This window comes from Hyla sarda, chromosome 1, assembly GCF_029499605.1.
Source record: "Hyla sarda isolate aHylSar1 chromosome 1, aHylSar1.hap1, whole genome shotgun sequence".
Classification (NCBI taxonomy): domain Eukaryota; kingdom Metazoa; phylum Chordata; class Amphibia; order Anura; family Hylidae; genus Hyla; species Hyla sarda.
In genome coordinates, this window is record NC_079189.1 from 400,218,503 (window position 1) to 400,238,988 (window position 20,486).

Consider the following 20,486-nt stretch of genomic DNA (forward strand, 5'->3'; position numbering starts at 1 on the left):
CGGCGGGCTCCGGTGAAAACCAGCTGCACCTTAAACTCTGCTCCCTGGTACGGCCCACGCCATCATCCACACAGGCTCAGTGGATCCACTTCACCACAGCCGTTACACTACCACAGTGATTAGGAGGTAATCTTCTGGTTTATGGCAGCAGTTGTCTATACATACAGCATTTGCCTACTTAACCTATGATCCTTGTAGTATTTGACAATGTACCTATACGAGAAAATCATACAGTAGATTGCTGTTTTAGTTATGTAGCATTTTACACTGTATTAAAACAATGCACATGTAACTGTGTTACATAAACAATTGAGAGCTACTTCAGTCATGTCGCACTTTACACAGTTACATATTGTACTATATTGTGCTGGTGACATATTGTACAGGCAGGAAATCTGTCTATACTTCTGTGTCACCCTGAGCACAGAGATACACAGCGCTGTCATCTGGATTTACGTTCTTTATGTAGAGAACGCTGGACTTTCTGTCCTTGCTGAAGATTAGCTTGTACTTGTCTTTTTCTTGGTCAGTGCTCTTGAAGTCTTTGATTAAGAAATCTAGTCTCTGGCCAGGAACCATTCTGTACCAATGGGTGTAGTAACTTGTAGTGAAAAACTCATGGCCACAGGTAAGGCTACAGTCTTCTTCTGCTGGGCATTCTAGTTTAGGTGTCTGTGAAATTTCACAGTAACAGAAAGTACCTGCAAAACAATAAAAGAAAATAGTAAGACAAAAAAAAAAGTTATAATATATGTATATATATATATATATATATATATATATATATCAGTTTTCTACTCACAGAGAAAGAATATTAATGAAGCTTTGAGCCAACACATCTTGTGTGTTCTGAATACAGTGACAGTTACTAAGTGTGAGAATGGAACGAATGTGTGTACAGAGAGTTTGTCAAGTAAAAAGTCACACCCACTGTAAAAGGGAGATATTTCTGCTTTTCTAACTATAGCTATATTTACTATGTAAACCACAGTGCCACCTAGTGGTGTACAGTTTACAAATGTCGTAGTGTCTAAAAAGGAAAAAAAATAAAAATAATGCTTCACAAATTATACAGTATAATAATAACAACAAAAAATAAAGCTTCTTAAATGGGGCTCATTATTTTGTACTTAACCCTTTGGTTACATCTGCCATACTTGTATGGCAAATGTGAGCTGAGGAAGTATGAAGAGGGCTCAGGAGCTGAGCCTACTGCAAATGTGACACATTTTGGCTACTATCATCAGCTAATACTTCCTGTCATTAAAGGGGTTCTCCGGGGGATAAGATGCCTGATCGCGGGAGTCCTGCCGCTGGGGACCCCCGGAATCTTGCATGCGGCACCCCGTATGTAATCAGTCCCCGGAGCGTGTTCACTCCAGGTCTGATTACGGATGGCCACAAGGCCGGCAGCATGTGAAGTCACGCCGCTGGCGGCGTGTCGTGACGTCACACTCCGCCCCTCAATGCAAGCCCACAGGAGGGGGCGTGACAGCTATCATGCCCCTCCCGTAGGCTTGCATTGAGGGGCGGAGCGTGACATCACATGCCGCCGGCGGCGTGACATCACACGCCGCCAGCCTTGTGGTCGTCCATAATCAGACCCGGAGCGAACACGCTACGGGGACTGATTACATACGGGGTGCCGCGTGCAAGATCCCGGGGGTCCCCAGCGGCGGGGCTCCCGCGATCAGGCATCTTATCCCCTATCCTTTGGATAGGGGATAAGATGTCTAAGCACCGGAGAACCCCTTTAACCTGCATTGAAACTATCTCTGTTTCTAGTCATTTGACACCCTAGATGCTGCATTCAGTTGCGACTAAATGTCACCTACAGTCTCCAGTCTCCAGTTACCCAATCCTGTAACATAATTGTGGGTTGCTCATCATATATTATGGCAGCCAGGTGCTTTCTGATGGCCTCCATGGCTGCCATTGTTGTACTTTTATTACATCCTGCCATAGACAGTGTGTAATAAGACACCAACTAACAGGTAGTACACTGCAATATAATTACAATCAATAAGCATATGTGTGCAGCGTGACAACCACGGGCCGAAGTATGGTGATGTCATGACACCCCCTCAATACAAGTCTATGGGAGGGGCCGTGACGGCCGTCATGCTTCACACTCAGAGCCTGCAGCGCTGCAGAGAGCTCGCAAAGGTGGGGGCTGAATGACAGATTGAGGGGGTCCCCAGCAGACATCTTATCCCCTATTCTTTGAACAGGGGATAAGATATATAAGGGTCGGAGTACCCCTTTAAGCCCCCTAGGGAAACTACAAAAGTAAAGAAAAATAATTAAACAAATGCCCCATGTTAAAAATTTGAATCGCCCCCTTTCCCAAATTTCGTGAACAGCCTGGGACCAATGTCATTAAATCCATCACTGCTTGTTAGCCATGGTCTTGTGGCAGGGAAACACAGGGGCTTAGGACCCTCATGATGGCAGTCTATTACCTACTCAGTGTATAAGTGATAAATGCTTCAGGCTGGAATATACCCTTTAATATGCCTAATGCTTTGTTCAACCAGCTGATATGCTAAGTGATTTGGCTGCTATTACCATCTCCCTAAAGCTCATGCTTGACCAGGTTTCTTCTAGCTATCAATGCAAGGTTTTGGAACATTGAGGCTTCAAAAAATGGAGTGTGGAGCTGACCCTTTGTATTAAAAGCTGCTTAAAGGGGTACTCTGCCCCTAGACATGTTATCCCCTATCCAAATGATAGGGGATAAGATGTTTGATTGTAGGAACCCCTGCAATCTCTCCTGCAGCACACCCTGTCACCTTGTGCATGGAGCAAGCCTCGCTCCATGCCTGATGACTGGAGATGCAGGGGTCGGAGGATCGCAACATCGCGGCCCAGTCACCTCGTCACGCCCAGCCCCCTTCGTGACATCATGCCCCAGCCCCCTCATTGTAAGTCTATGGGAGGGGGCATGGTTGTAGACTTGCATTGAGGGGAGACCTGCATTGTCAGTCATCAGGCATGGAGTGAGGCTCACTCCATGCACCAGATGACAGGGGGTGCTGCAGGAGAGATCGTGGGGGTTCCCAGCGGCGGGACCCCACGATAAGACATCTTATCCCCTATCCTTTGGATAGGAGATAACATGTCTAGGGGCGGAGTATCCCTTTAATAACCTCTTCTGCCATATAAAAACTTTATAAAACTGGAGTTGCTTTAAGGCTAGGTTCAGACTACGGAATTTCCTCCTGCAATTCCGCTTTGAAATTGCAGGCGGAAATTCTGCTTGCTAAAATGCATAGTGTAGTGAAGGGTTTTCCGTTCACAAATTCACACTTCAGAATTTGTGAAGCGGAGTTTGTGAACGGAAAATACGCTTGGAAATTTCCTCCTGAAGAAAGGCGTTGCTCTTTCTTCAGGCGGAAATCCGCGCGGAACACATTGCAGTCTATTGGAGACTGCAGTGTCCGCGCTGTCCTAGCTGCGACTGATTCAGTCAGCGCTGGCCGCACTCGGAATCTCCAAGCGGAAATTTTCTGCCCGAAGATTCCGTAGTCTGAACTTAGCTTTAATCTGCTTAAACTCCTTTTTCTTTTTGACGGTCTTTTCTGGTAAGAGCTGAAGGGGTTGTGCTGTGTTTTCCCTTAAAGAAGCACTTCATGTATGTTTTTTTTTCCATATCATGCAAACCCCTATCACTAGTCCTACCATGCCATTTTCTTTATTCCAGCACAGCTGCGTCTTTATATTTCATAACAGTAACTTGGTCTTGTGAACCTCTGTATGACCCACTGAAAAATATAATGGCTTAATGTGTCAGAGGTTATGAGTAAAGATATAAAATTCAATTTGGCAGATTCGCCGAATTTTCAGAAAAGATTTGGCTCGGTCCGAATTTATTCCTTGTGAATCGCTATGAAAAATGATTATTTCTGGCCTACAGAGAGCCTCAATAGGGGTGTGGAACACTTTGCCTTGTCGTAAAACGCATAGTGAGTTTGTTGTGTTAGTGAAATAATACTGTTATTCAGTATGACATGCAGATTAGACGCGTCGCTATTAGAATCACTGCCGCAGAGTGGCACAATGACAGAGCCTGGAGGAGGCATCAGTATGAGGAGACCATATAGTGGCTGAATGACACAGCGTGGATGTGGCGGCAGCATGAGGAGACCATATAGTGGCTGAATGACACAGATTTAGTTGGCGGCAGCATGAGAAGACCATATAGAGGCTAAATGACCAAGCCTGGAGGTAGCAACAGCCTGACGAGACCACAGGGCCTCACAATTGAAAAGATTAAAGATATTTTTTAACATTTAAATTGAAGATTTCAAATAGATGAACCTAAAAAGTTTTATTTAATGTGCCAGCAGCATGAGGAGACACGGCCTGGAGGTGGCAGCAGAATGAGGCGATCATAATCTGGCAGAATGACACAGCCTGGAGTTGGCAGCAGCAAGAGGAGACCATATAGTGGCTGAATGGCAGAGTCTGGAGTTGGCGGCAGCATGAGGAGATCATATAGTGGCTGAATGACACAGCCTGGAGGGTGCGGAAGCATGAAAAGACCATATAGTGGTTGAATAACACAACCAGGAGTTGGCGGCAGCAAGAGGCGACCACATAGTGGCTGAATAACACAGCTTGGAGTTGGCTGCAGCAAGAATAGACCATATAATGGCTGAATGGAGATGGCGGAAGTATGAGGAGTTTATATAGTGGCTGAATGACACAGCCTGGAGTTGGCGGCTGCAAGAGGTGACCATATAGTGGCTGAATGATACAGCCTGAAGGTGGCGGAAGCATGAGTAGGCCATATAGTGGCTGAATGTTACAGCCTGGAGGTGGCAGAAGCATGAGTAAACCATATAGTGGCTGAATGGCACAGCCTGGAGTTGCGGGAACAAGATGAGATCATATAGAGGCTGAATGACACAGCCTAGAGGTGGCGAAAGCATGAGGAGACCATATAGTGGCTGAATGACAAAGCCTGGAGTTGGTGGCAGCAAGAGGAGACCAAATAGTGTCTGAATGACACAGCCTGGAGGTGGCGGAAGCATGAGGAGACCATATAGTGGCTGAATGGCAGAGACTGGAGTTTGCGGCAGCAAGAGAAGACCATATAGTGGCTGAATGACACAGCCCAGAGGTGGCGGAAGTATGAGTAGACCATATAGTGGCTGAATGGCACAGCCTGGAGTTGGCGGCAGCAAGAGGAGACCATATAGTGGCTGAATGACAAAGCCTGGAGTTGGTGGCAGCAAGAGGAGACCAAATAATGGCTGAATCACACAGCCTGGAGGTGGCGGAAGCATGAGGAGACCATATAGTGGCTGAATGACAGAGACTGGAGTTTGCGGCAGCAAGAAAAGACCATATAGTGGCTGAATGACACAGCCCGGAGGTGGCGGAAGTATGAGTAGACCATATAGTGGCTGAATGGCACAGCCTGGAGTTGGCTGCAGCAAGAGGAGACCATATAGTGTCTGAATGACACAGCCTGGAGGTGGTGGAAGCATGAGGAGACCATATAGTGGCTGAATGACACAGCCAGGAGGTGGGGGAAGCATGAGTAGACCATATAGTGGCTGAATGGCACAGCCTGGAGTTGGCAGCAGCAAGAGGAGACCATATAGTGGCTGAATGACACTGCCTGGAGGTGGTAGAAGCATGAGTAGACAATATAGTGGATGAATGGCACAGTCTGGAGTTGGCGGCAGCAAGAGGAGACCATATAGTGGCTGAATGACACAACCTGGAGGTGGTGGAAGCATGAGGAGACCACATAGTGGCTGAATGACACAGCCTGGAGGTGGGAGAAGCATGAGTAGACCATATAGTGGCTGAATGGCACAGCCTGGAGTTGGCAGCAGCAAGAGGAGACCATATAGTGGCTGAATGACACTGCCTGGAGGTGGTAGAAGCATGAGTAGACAATATAGTGGATGAATGGCACAGCCTGGAGTTGGCGGCAGCAAGAGGAGACCATATAGTGGCTGAATGACACAGTCTGGAGGTGACGGAAGCATGAAAAGACCATATAGTGGCTGAATAACACAACCTGGAGTTGGTGGCAGCAAGAGGAGACCATATAGTGGCTGAATGACACAGCTTGGAGTTGGCGGCAGCAAGAAGATACCATATAATGGCTGAATGGAGGTGGTGGAAGTATGAGGAGTTTATATAGTGGCTGAATGACACAGCCTGGAGTTGGTGGCAGCAAGAGGAGATCATATAGAGGCTGAATGACACAGCCTAGAGGTGGTGAAAGCATGAGGAGACCATATAGTGGCTGAATGACAAAGCCTGGAGTTGGTGGCAGCAAGAGGAGACCAAATGGTGGTTGAATGACACAGCCTGGAGGTGGCGGAATCATGAGGAGACCATATAGTGGCTGAATGGCAGAGACTGGAGTTTGCAGCAGCAAGAGGAGACCAAATGGTGGTTGAATGACACAGCCTGGAGGTGGTGGAAGCATGAGGAGACCATATAGTGGCTGAATGACACAGCTTGGATGAGGATGAAGCATGAGGAGACCACATAGTGCTGAATGACACTGCATGGAGTAGGCAGCAGCAAGAGGAGACCATATAGTGGCTGAATGACACAGCCTGGAGGTGGCAGAAGCATGAGTAGACAATATAGTGGATGAATGACACAACCTGGAGTTGGCGGCAGCAAGAGGAGACCATATAGTGGCCAAATGACACAGTCTGGAGGTGACATAAGCATGAAGAAAACATATGGTGGCAGAATGAGACAGCCTGGAGGTGGGATCAGCATGAGGAGAACATATGGTGGAAGTATGAGACAGCCTGGAGCTGGCATCAGCATGAGGAGAACATATGGTGGCTGAATGAGATAGCCTGGAGGTAGCAACAGCCTGACGAGACAATAGGGCCTCACAGTTGAAAAAATTAAAGACATTTCTTAACATTTAAATTGGAGATTTCAAATAGATGAACCTAAAAAGTTTTATTTAATGTGCCAGCAGCATGAGGAGACCACATGGCGGGGAACATTGACATTGCCTGGAGGTAGCAGCAGCATGAAGAGACCATAATCTGGCAGAATGACACAGCCTGGAGTTTGTAGCAGCAACAAGAGACCATGTAGTGACTGAATGGCAGAGCCTGGAGTTAGCTGCAGCAAGAGGAGACCATATAGTGGCTGAATGACACAGCCTTTAGTTGGTGGCAGCATGAGGAGACCATATAGTTGCTGAATGACACAGCCTGGAGGTGGTGGAAGCATGGAAAGACCATATAGTGGCTGAATAACACAATCTGGAGTTGGCGGCAGCAAGAGGAGACCACATAGTGGCTGAATGACACAGCTTGGAGTTGGCTGCAGCAAGAATAGACCATATAGTGGCTGAATGGAGATGGCGGAAGTATGAGGAGTTTATATAGTGGCTGAATGACACAGCCTGGAGTTGGCGGCTGCAAGAGGTGACCATATAGTGGCTGAATGATACAGCCTGAAGGTGGCGGAAGCATGAGTAGGCCATATAGTGGCTGAATGTTACAGCCTGGAGGTGGCGGAAGCATGAGTAAACCATATAGTGGCTGAATGGCACAGCCTGGAGTTGGCGGCAGCAAGATGAGATCATATAGAGGCTGAATGACACAGCATAGAGGTGGCGAAAGCATGAGGAGACCATATAGTGGCTGAATGACAAAGCCTGGAGTTGGTGGCAGCAAGAAGAGACCAAATAGTGTCTGAATGACACAGCCTGGAGGTGGCGGAAGCATGAGGAGACCATATAGTGGCTGAATGGCAGAGACTGGAGTTTGCGGCAGCAAGAGAAGACCATATAGTGGCTGAATGACACAGCACGGAGGTGGCGGAAGTATGAGTAGACCATATAGTGGCTGAATGGCACAGCCTGGAGTTGGCGGCAGCAAGAGGAGACCATATAGTGGCTGAATGACACAGCCTGGAGGTGGTGGAAGCATGAGGAGACCACATAGTGGCTGAATGACACAGCCTGGAGGTGGGGGAAGCATGAGTAGACCATATAGTGGCTGAATGGAACAGCCTGGAGTTGGCAGCAGCAAGAGGAGACCATATAGTGGCTGAATGACACTGCCTGGAGGTGGTAGAAGCATGAGTAGACAATATATGGGATGAATGGCACAGCCTGGAGTTGGCGGCAGCAAGAGGAGACCATATAGTGGCTGAATGACACAGTCTGGAGGTGACGGAAGCATGAAAAGACCATATAGTGGCTGAATGGAGATGGCGGAAGTATGAGGAGTTTATATAGTGGCTGAATGACACAGCCTGGAGTTGGCGGCTGCAAGAGGTGACCATATAGTGGCTGAATGATACAGCCTGAAGGTGGCGGAAGCATGAGTAGGCCATATAGTGGCTGAATGTTACAGCCTGGAGGTGGCGGAAGCATGAGTAAACCATATAGTGGCTGAATGGCACAGCCTGGAGTTGGCGGCAGCAAGATGAGATCATATAGAGGCTGAATGACACAGCATAGAGGTGGCGAAAGCATGAGTAGACCATATAGTGGCTGAATGACAAAGCCTGGAGTTGGTGGCAGCAAGAGGAGACCAAATAGTGGCTGAATGACACAGCCTGGAGGTGGCGGAAGCATGAGGAGACCATATAGTGGCTGAATGGCAGAGACTGGAGTTTGCGGCAGCAAGAGAAGACCATATAGTGGCTGAATGACACAGCCCGGAGGTGGCGGAAGTATGAGTAGACCATATAGTGGCTGAATGGCACAGCCTGGAGTTGGCGGCAGCAAGAGGAGACCATATAGTGGCTGAATGACACAGCCTGGAGGTGGTGGAAGCATGAGGAGACCATATAGTGGCTGAATGACACAGCCTGGAGGTGGGGGAAGCATGAGTAGACCATATAGTGGCTGAATGGCACAGCCTGGAGTTGGCAGCAGCAAGAGGAGACCATATAGTGGCTGAATGACACTGCCTGGAGGTGGTAGAAGCATGAGTAGACAATATAGTGGATGAATGGCACAGCCTGGAGTTGGCAGCAGCAAGAGGAGACCACATATTGGCTGAATGACACAGTCTGGAGGTGACGGAAGCATGAAAAGACCATATAGTGGCTGAATAACACAACCTGAAGTTGGCGGCAGCAAGAGGAGACCATATAGTGGCTGAATGACACAGCTTGGAGTTGGCGGCAGCAAGAATAGACCATATAATGTCTGAATGGAGGTGGTGGAAGTATGAGGAGTTTATATAGTGGCTGAATGACACAGCCTGGAGTTGGCGGCAGCAAGAGGTGACCATATAGTGGCTGAATGATACAGCCTGGAGGTGGCGGAAGCATGAGTAAACCATATAGTGGCTGAATGGCACAGCCTGGAGTTGGCGGCAGCAAGATGAGATCATATAGAGGCTGAATGACACAGCCTAGAGGTGGCGAAAGCATGAGGAGACCATATAACGGCTGAATAACACAGCCTGGAGGTGGCATCAGCATGAGGAGATCATATGGTGGCTGAATGAGACAGCCTGGAGGTGGCAACAGCCTGACGAGACAATAGGGCCTCACAGTTGAAAAAATTTAACACATTTTTTAACATTTAAATTGGAGATTTCAAATAGATGAACCTAAAAAGTTTTATTTAATGTGCCAGCAGCATGAGGAGACCACATGGCGGCACAGTGACATTGCCTGGAGGTAGCAGCAGCATGAGGAGACCATAATCTGGCAGAATGACACAGCCTGGAGTTGGCAGCAGCAACAAGAGACCATTTAGTGGCTGAATGGCACAGCCTGGAGTTTGCTGCAACAAGAGGAGACCATATAGTGGCTGAATGACACAGCCTGGAGGTGGCAGAAGCAGGAGTAGACCATATAGTGGCTGAATGGCACAGCCTGGAGTTGGCGGCAGCAAGAGGAGACCATATAGTGGCTGAATGACACAGCCTGGAGGTGGCAGAAGCAGGAGTAGACCATATAGTGGCTGAATGGCACAGCCTGGAGTTGGGGGCAGCAATAGGAGACCATACAGTGGCTGAATGACACAGCCTGGAGGTGGCGGAAGCTTGAGGAGACCATATAGTGACTGAATGACACAGCCTGGAGGTGGCATATGCATGAGAAGAACATACGGTGGCAGAATGAGACAGCCTGAAGGTGGGATAAACATGAGGAGAACATATGGTGGCAGAATGAGACAGCCTGGAGCTGGCATCTGCATGATCAGAAGTCCTGAAAGTGACATAGTGGGGCGGTGGGTGGCAATACCAGTAACTGGTGAAGAAGGTGGGTGAAAAAAGAAGAACTTGGCATCAGATGTGTGGCATCAGGCAGGTGGCAGGATCAGAATTGTAGCTGAGGCCGGTAGGCAGAAGAAAACAGTCTCTTTTGTAAAAGTGCTAGTGTGCACAAGTAAGTATTGAGTAGTAGTAAGTATAATATTCTTAGGATAAAATATTTGGAACCAAATTCTTTTCTTTTAACAAAAGGAAAGGTGTGCAAAAAACACCATGTGCCATCTATACCACCAAGTATTGATGCGATGCAAAGACCTCTAAAAGGTGGAAGGTCCATTGTATGGTCCATTGTAACCAGTGAGGCAAAAACTCAACCTGTAATGCCCTACTCTCACATTATTAATTCCCTTCTTGGCAAGTGTTACTCGCCTAAAAACCCTGGGAAATGGCAGTGTTTGTAGGTGGAAATAGGGAGAGGTTCCTGTGTGGGGCCACCCTTTTTAGGGCGAGTAACACTTTCTAAGAAGGGAATTAATAATGTGAGAGTAGGGCCTTACAGGGGAAATATTTACCCCCACCAGTTACAATGGACCATACATTGTTCCCTTCCACCTTTTAGAGGTCTTTGCATCACACCAATACTTGGTGGTGTAGGTGGCACATGGTGTTTTTTGCACACCTTTCCTTTTCTTGGAAATAAAAAAATTTGGGGTCCATATATGTTATCCTAAGAAAAGTTAAGTTTTGGCTAATTCATATCCTCAATAATTTGTGGTCTGATGCTGAGGAATTTCTGTAACTGTTTTGCACTATCCATATTTGTGAAGTTTTGGTGTGGCACCATGGCCAATCTTCTCTGATGCATCAGGCATTGGTGGGTGGAAATCCTGGCTGATCCATGCCTGATTCATCTTCACAAAGGTCAGTCTCTTCACATGTTTTGTGGACGGACGAGTTCTCCTTGGGGTTACTATGGCCCCGCCACACTAAGCACCCGCTCTGATGGCAAACTACTGGCTGGGCAGGACAGCTTTTCCAGGGCAAACTCTGCTATTTGCAGCCACAAATCAAGTTTGGCTGCCCAGAAGTCCAGCGAATTTTCAAAGTGTGTTGGCAGGTTCATGTCAAGGTATCCCACCACCTGCTGGTTCAGGTCCTGCTCCAGGTCTACCTGCTGCTGATGAGTTGCTTTACTATGCGGGTGAAGAAAGCTACTCATCAGTGACTGTAGACTCAGACTGCTGCTGATGGAGCTGGTACCGCTCCTGCCACCCCACCCCTCCTAGCAGCCATGGCAGTGGAAGGTGAGCACAGAGGGTCCCCCGATTCAGACCTGCGAGAGGGTGGATGATGGCACAGATAGCCATAGGCCAAGTGACTACGTAGGATGTCTCTGTAGTAGGTCAGTTTGTCCTCCCTCTCAGTGGATGTAAAAAAGCCCCCCATTTTGTGCAGGTAGCGAGGGTCCAAAAAGGTAGAGAGCCAGAAGTCATCCTGCTGCCGAATGGTGACAATTTGACGGTCACAACGCAAGCAAGTGAGCATGCATCATGCCATTTGTGCAAGTGACTCGGAGGGACTACCTGCCTCCATCTCCACTGCATACTGCCACGGTGTGTCAGGGTCCTCTGTCTCGCCTTCCTCATAACCCTCTAGCTCCTCTGGCTGCTCCTCCTCTCCTTTCAGATGATTATAAAAACTGCCCATTTCATGAAACCTAAACTGTGCACCACTGTCCTCCTCCTCTTCCAGTTCAGCCCTCACAGGGCTCACGATGTAATGCTCCAGTGCCCTGACCAGCCATTGTTTCCAAGCCGTGTTGTAGTACATGAAGCAGTGGAATGACGTTGTTCATCCGGTAATCCTGGTGACTGACTAATAACGTGGCTTCCTCAAAGGGCCTGAGCAAAAGGCAGGTGTCATGTATGAGCTGCCACTGGCTGACATTGAAGTTATGCAAAGGAGTCCCCCTATCCGCTTGGATCATCAATAAATCGGTGATGGCTTTTCAATTTTCGTATAGTTGGTCCAAAATATGGAGGGTGGAATTCTAACTTGTGGAAACGTTGCAAATCAGACTATGTTTGGGGATACCGTTCTGACTCTGCAGCTCAAGGAGGGTGTGTTTTGCGGCCTTAGGATTGTTAGGATGCCCTCCAGATGGGGAGAACACTTCAGGAACCGCTTGACAACTTGATTGCACATGTGTGTCATGCAGGGTGCATGGCTTAGGCTTCCTTGTCGCACCACAGACAAGATGTTCTTCCCGTTGTCGGTCACCATGATTCCCATTTCCAGTTTTGTGGAGGAAGCCATGATTCGATTTCTTGATGAATGACTTTTAGCAGCTCCTCTCCTGTGTTACTCAGTTCGCCAAGGCAAACCATGTGAAGAACAGAATGACACCGCCGTGCCCTACACACATGGTATGCTGGAGGGGCACTGAGAATTGTCCGTGCAGTGGAGGCTGAGGACACAGTGGAGAATGAGGAGGCGGAGTCGCACACTGTCACAGAACCAATGGCCTAAGAGTGTGGAGGCGGAAACGGCGTAACTTGTCCAAGTTGCTGTTGTGGCTGTGCAGGAACCACATTCACCCAGTGAGCCGTAAAGGACATGAATTATCCCTGACCGTAGTTACAGCTCCACACGTTGGAACTGCCGTGCACTACAGGCTCACGGATAGGCCCACATTCTGTTCCACAAAATTGTGCATGGCTTGGTACTCTAGACCTCGGCTCGGCACAAGCCATCAGTTCTCTGAAAGGTGCAGAATCCACCACTTGAAAAGGGAGGGACTGCAGCACCAGCAACTTGGACAGGAGCACATTCAGCTTCTGCGCCATTGTTGGATTAGTTGGCGCATACTGTTGTCTCTTGGAAAAGGCTTTGCAGATGGATTGCTGGAGGAATGACTGACTCGAAGTAGGAGGAGCAGGAGAATCTGGAGCGACAGAAGATGGGTATGACAGACAGCTCCCTTCGGCTGAGGTGGTGAAGCCTTAGTTGGCTGAAACAGGGAGCGGCGTGCCACTGGGTGATCCAGCAGGCTGGACCACCGCATCGGAGCCACGGTTCTCCCAGGCCGCTTTATGATGACACTGCATATGTTAACGCAGGGCCGTGGTGCCAACATTGGGACCCTGGCCATGCTTCACCTTCTGCCGACACATCTTGCATGTGGCCATGTTAACATCCTCCGGATGCTTGATGAAAAACTGCCACGCCGCCAAGTTTTTACTCCCAACAGTCAGCACTGATTGACTGCTACAGCCGCTGACTTCAGGCACCCCTGTTCCACTACCTCCCGGGAAGGTAGGCTACCGCAAAGCAGGTGGTCTACCCCGGCATGTTTGGCTCTAGACTTCACACTTTTGCGACCATGCTGACTCCTTCAGGACCCAGAACGCTGGCAACACCGCCTCCCACGTCACTCTCCTCATGACTACTTGCCCGCCTAGGAGGTGGCGGATATCTCCTCCACTTCTTGGCTGGGCAGTAACTGCTGACTGTCCTCTATTAGATCGTCCTCACTAAATAGTTGAACTTAACCCACAGCATATGATACATTTGTGGGGAAAGGAACAGTATAGGACAGAGGCAATGAGAGGACATGGACTGCTCCTGGGCAATGCAAACTGAGGGTTATGTCTGAGGAACCCACTGACTGTTGACTGGAGGTGTCAGATGTCACTTGTGACGAAGTGGATGACTGAGTTAACCAATCGATGAAGGTAGAAGGGTTGCTGGTCTAGACATGACCGCTAGCTGATACCAAGAGGTCAGGCCTCTCGCTGGAACTCCTGATGCGACCTCTGCCTGCTCCTAACAAATTTAGGCCTCTGCCACTCCTCTGTGCATGTCTTGGCACTTCTCTGCCTGACATACTTAGTGTGTATATGAGGTGAATACAATAAGCTCCACTACGCTTAAAACAGTATTTGTTTACAACACCAGCAGTTGTGTACTTTTGGCTGGTCTTTCACAGAAACAGGTCCTTAGGACTATAACAGGAACAAAATGGTAGACCACTTGATGTACGTATGGGTTTGCACTTATGAGGGGACTACAATCCGCTCCACTACACTTAAAACAGTGTTTGTCTAGAACAGCAGCCGGTTTGTACTTTTAGCTGGCCTTTCACAGTAACTGGTTCCTTTAAGAGTACCTATCATCAACTAAGCGTTCCCTAATCCCCCTCCCCATCTGTACCTGACTTTATCTCTATCCCTGTCATTATTTCTAGTTAAAACCCCCTGTAAATACCTTTTTTCATCTATCTTCTGTAGCTTAGTTTTGAGCTGAGTACGAGTTGAGGAAGTGGGCATGGTCCAGCAGGTGCAACGCCATCTGAGGCCTTCCAGGGCCGGCTTCTGCCCTTCTTCCTGTATGCAGTGCTCCCTCTCGGGATCGTGCATACAGGCTGAGTAAAAAGCAAGGACGGCAGCCTCTGACTCTCCTCCTCTCTGTTTGGCTAAACACATGTCATACAGAGAGGAGGAACCTTGGAGTATAGAGCTGCAGGGATACGCGCACAGTGCACGCTCCCATCTGTCTGATTGATAGGCAGAGAGCTGCGCTTATTATGCGATTTAGGACTCAGCTGCCATGGTGGCATGAGTCCGAAATAACTGTAACAGGGACTCCTAGCGAGACCCCCAGTAGCCAAACTTTCAAAACTGAAAAACACATAAAACGAAAAAAAAATTTTTTTATACAAAACAATTACAAACTTAATCTATATATATTAAGCTATAAAATATTTTAAAAATGTTTTTGATAAGAGGTACTCTGTAAGACTTTAACAGGAACAAAATGGTACACCACGTAGATGTGCTTATGTGGTATGTACTTATGAGGGGAGTACAATACGCTCTACTACACTTAAAACAGTATTTGTCTAGAACAGCAGGTGTGTACTTTAGGATGGCCTTTCACAGTAACTAGGCCCTTAAGACTTTACCAGGAACAAAATGGTACATCATGTAGATGTACACACGTGGTATGCACTTACAGTATTTGTCTAGATCCACAGAAGGGGTGTACTTTTAGCTGGCCTTTCACAGTAACTAGGCTTTTAAGACTTTAACAGGAACAAAACGTACACCACGTAGATGTAGGTACATGGTATGCACTTATGAGGGGAGTACAATACTCTCTACTACGTTTAAAACAGTATTTGTCTACAACACCAGCAGGTGTGTACTTTTGACTGGCTTTTCACAACAACCGGGCCCTTAAGATTTTAACAGGAACAAAATCGTACACCACCTATGTACGCACAGGTTACACTTAATAGAGGACAATACGCTTCCCTACGCAACCTGTATTAGGCACTAATAGCAGGTGATCCATGTCTTTTAGTGCTTTGCTCACCCTAACTGGCTGGCTCTGCTGTGTAGTACACCCAAAATTGCACTTTCTCTCTCAATCTCTCTCCCTTACCTTTCAGTACCTCTAGGCTGGATTTGGGCTTGAGGTGAATCGCTGCTGTAAAAATGCTTTTCTGTGCAACACACACTGTCCCCCTTTCTCTCTCTGCAATAAAATGCTGAAGTGACTGGCCGCAAGATGGCTGCCGATTATATAGGGCTGTGACATCACAGGAGTGGCTGGCTGCTGATAGGCTGCATGCTGAATGTGATTCAGGGTCATCCTGCCTGCCTGTCTTTCCGCCTTCCCAGAGTTCATTGCCCCTTGTCCTGACATGTGGAGCCGCCATCTTTCATCCAAAAAACTTTTGATATATTATAGATTAATGTATGCAGAATAACTTTCCATTAGCATGTTATTAAAAATAGGCTTCTTTCTATTAAATTTTCCACTTTGTAAAAATATACAACACAAGAACAATAGAGTCATTTAATATGGGAAATAAAAAAAAAAGATATTTTTATTAAATAATTAAAACATATACAGTGGGGAAGAAACACACACGGGGGGAACAGGGACAAAAAGGGGCGTCACCGCTGAACGAAGGATATCGCCGAAATATACGTTGGGGTGACGTCACTCCTGCTGCACAGGTCACTTTATACTCTGCCTAGGTCTGTACTGTTTATTACTTATGCACTTTGCACTTGTTTAACTTACTCCTATGCTGTTAAAATCTCGGTTCATGTGACTCAGTACACCCACCTTTCTAATTGCACCAGTATTATGTTCATAAGTGCGGCAGCGGTGACGCCTCTTTTTGTCCCTGTTCCCCCCCGTGTGTGTTTCTTCCCCACTGTATATGTTTTAATTATTATTTAATAAAAAAATATTTTTTTCATTTCCCATATTAAATGACTCTATTGTTCTTGTGTTGTATATTCTAGTTTAGAATTCATACAATTAGCCCCATACTTACCTTTAATCACCCTGTTCCATCTAGTATACAGTATGTATGTGTATTACATACACACATAGAGATCTTTAGCCTGGTAGAATCAGTGAGGTAGTTTGCTATTTGTGTTATTTCACTTTTTAAAAATGACCACTAGGGGTCTCCCTACCAGTCCTGGCCGCAAGCCTTTTTTTTATTTTTTTATTTTTTTATAGATTTCAGACTCCAGAAATCTATAAACTATCAGGCTAACTATAAGGCTAGGTTTCCACTTGGGTTTTTTTTTCTGGCAGTTTTTGGAAAACTGTCACTGCAGTTTTTGAGCCAAAGCCAGAAATGTATTCAAAAGGAATAGGACATATAAAGGCAGGACTTACACTTCTCCTCCCTTATGGATCCACTTCTGACTTTGGCTCAAAAACTGTAGTGACAGTTTTCCAAAAACTGCCAGAAAAAAAAACAAGTGGAAACTTAGCCTCAGACTGCAGCTGGGACACAGACAAGCTCAGCACTGCTCCCTGCCTTTGAATCAGACAGGCAGGAGCAAGCATTGTGCACATAGCACAGCAGGGCATACTCCTGACTCTGCCTTACTGCATGCCCTCATTCATTTGAGCTCTGATCTTTGACTCTGCCTTACTGCATGTCCTCATTCATTTGAGCTCTGGTCTTTCTTCTCTCTGCACATGAGCTGTAAACAGAGAGGTGAAGATTCAGAGCTGCCGGCTTCTGTATTCACAGCCTCTATGCTGGGCCACACCCCTTTCCTCCCTCACACTAGGATGGCTGAATGAGCAGCCAAGAAGACAATAAATCAGGTAAAGGTGGGGGTTTTAAATAAAAAGAAACACAAGCATAGTGTTGGTGAGAGTTAGCGACAGATGATGGGGGGGGGGAGGGGGATTAGGGAGAGTTTAGATTATGATAGGTACTCTTTAACAAAATTTGTATGTTTATAATTGCCCTACTTTGACCACCTATAACTTTCTAACTTTTCCATATACGGGGCTGTATGAGTGCTCATTTTTTAAGCTGTGGTCAGTATTTTTTTTTTGGTACAACTTGCTTATATTTAACTTTTTAATCACTTTTTATAATTTTTTTTTAAATAAAATGTGACAAAAAAGCTGCAATTTTGGACTTTTTTTTTTACGTTTACGCCGTTCACCATATGGGATAATTAACATTATATTTTGATAGTTCGGATATTTAAGAACGCGGTGATACCAAATTTGTTTATTTATTTATTTTTTTTACGGTCTTTGGGGATAAAATGTGAAAAAGGGGCTGTTAAAATTTTAATTGGGGAAGGGACTTTTTCACAGGAGGCTTTTTTTTAAAGTTATTTTTACAACTTTTTTGGCACTTTTATAGTCCCCAGGAAGCTTTTTTTTTTAAAGTTTTTTTTACAATTTTGTTTTGCACTTTTATAGTCCCCATAGGGCACTATTTATTGCAACCATTGGATTGGATTGCAAATACTGAACAGTACTATGCATATGCATAGCACTGATCAATGTTATTGGCGATCTTCTGCCCTGGTCTGATTGATCTCAGACTAGAGTAGAAGACCCCTGGAGACGGCAGGAGGGAGATAAGGGAACCTCCGGCCGCCATGTTGGATGATCGGATACCCACGGCATCTGAGGGGTTAATGGCGGACATCAGCGCGGTCGCTTACATCCGCCATTACCAGCGGTTCCCTGGCTGCTGCCGGTCCGGTGCGTCATGGTGCGTTAAGTCCCACCGCATCATGACGTACATTTACGTCAATTGCCGTTAAGGGGTTAATTAGATGACTGGGCTCTTTATGTTTGTTTGTCTATGTATTGTTGTGCGGCAATAACTCAATTATGAATTATGGTCATAGAAATTATTAATTATGAAAAATTAGAAATTATGAAAATTATTAAAAATATCAAAATTATGATCTGGTGAATTGTAGACAAAGCCAATCAATAAAATTCACATATGAGTCCAACTATTTCCTCAGATATCAACAAGTTCTTTTTGTGACGGGATGACATTAACGCTTAAGGATGTAGTTTTGCAACATACAATAATACAAAGGTATTAGAAAAGTATGCAGATTTATTGGTTATAAGGTTATAAACATAAATGAGTAATAAACACAATTATATATGCAAATTAAAATCAATTAGATATTAGTAAACATTACAAGCTTGTTAATTGACTACATATAGTAGAACAATACATGTGAGTAGTAACTAACTACTAACAATAAAACAAAAGCTACTAGGCTAGGAATATCATGTAAGAAAAAGATAACATATCACTCTATCCAGAGGAACCTCATGATATTAAGATGGGCAATATCTAATTATAGACATATCAATATGGAATGCTAAATACACTACCTGCCCCATTCTAACCAACTACAAATCACATGACTCCATGAATGGGCAAAACCATGGAAGACCTATGATGTACTTTCACCCCATTCTGAACTATTTTCTATACATGATCTTGGTAAGACATTGAGACAAATAGCAGAGTTTTATGATCTTTCTATATTATATTTTAGGAGGAAGAACTTGAAGCAAGTTTCCTGTGTGGGAAATATACTTATAACACCCAGTATGGCGAGTAGGAGTTCTATCAATGAGTCTAAGCAATTATTTAATGCTTTGATAGATTATGAGTTTTGATTCTTCTGCAGGTAGAATGAAGTCTCACAATATCCTAAAACTATCATCTCAATATGGAGATAATTAATTATTTTAATGTATTTATTCGCTAATCTAAATTTTATAATTATTTGGGTTTTTTAAATGTATTTGATGGTAAAACAAAAGGTGTCATTACAAACCATAACAGTTCCTGCAAAGAGATAGCCCCTCATATTGCTCTCTAGATGGAAAAAAAAACTGGCTGGTCATAAGGGGTTAATTGTTTATGGCATTAGGGGTTTATACATACAGTATTGACTAGTTTATCTTATGATCCATGCAGCACTTGCCAATTTACCCATACAATGAGAAAATCCTACAGTAGGTGGCTCAGTAGTATTTTACAGTATATTGAAACAATTCGCTATGTAAACAGTAATATAAACAATTGAGAGCTACTTCAGTCATTAACATATTGTACTATATTGTGCTAGTGACATATTGTAGAGGCAGGAAATCTGTCTATACTTCTGTGTCACCCTGAGCACAGAGATACACAGCGCTGTCATCTGGATTTACGTTCTTTATGTAGAGAACGCTGGACTTTCTGTCCCTGCTGAAGATTAGCTTGTACTTGCCTTTTTCTTCGTCAGTGCTCTCAAAATGTTTGATTAAGAAATCTAGTCTCTGGCCAGGAACCATTCTGTACCAATAGGTATAGTAATTTTTTGTGAAAATCTCATGGCCACAGGTAAGGCTACAGTCTTCTTCTGATGGGCATTCTAGTTTGGGTGTCTGTGAAATTTCACAGTAACAGAAAGAACCTGCAAAACAATAAAATACATCGGGGCAGAATTAAATAATGCATTATTATTATTATTATACAATATATATATATATATATATATATATATATATATATATATATACATACACATTATATGTAAATACAAACTGATATCAGTATTGTACTTACATAGAAGAAAGAAGATGAATGAAGCTTTGAGCCAACACATGTCTATTCAGTGCACAGTGACAGTGAGTGAGAAGGGTACAAATGTCTGGAGGGATCTTACTCTGCCAAGCAGAAACTCCCACCCACTATAAGTTATCTGCTCTATAAACTATAGCTGCAGTTACTATATAAACCATAGTGCCACCTAGTGATCTACTGTACAGTTTACAAAAGTATTACATTTCATAAAAGCATATTATTCTGTGCGCCATGCCATATCATGGATATGATGTACAGGTTAATAGTTCTGCAACTGGTTTATAACCTCAGATAATACAGAATTTATAATTAAAGAAATTATATAATAACAAAAAACGAAGCATTTTAAA

At 45.2% G+C, this 20,486-nt stretch overlaps 1 gene segment (V, D, J or C); it reads right to left on the reverse strand.

The window, feature by feature from the left end:
• Nucleotides 1–263: 263 nt before the first annotated feature.
• Nucleotides 264–20,179, reverse strand: LOC130277171 (T cell receptor alpha variable 4-like). The segment is given in 3 exon segments: nt 264–701; nt 19,781–19,966; nt 20,119–20,179. Coding segments are annotated over 3 exon segments (528 nt in total).
• Nucleotides 20,180–20,486: the final 307 nt, after the last annotated feature.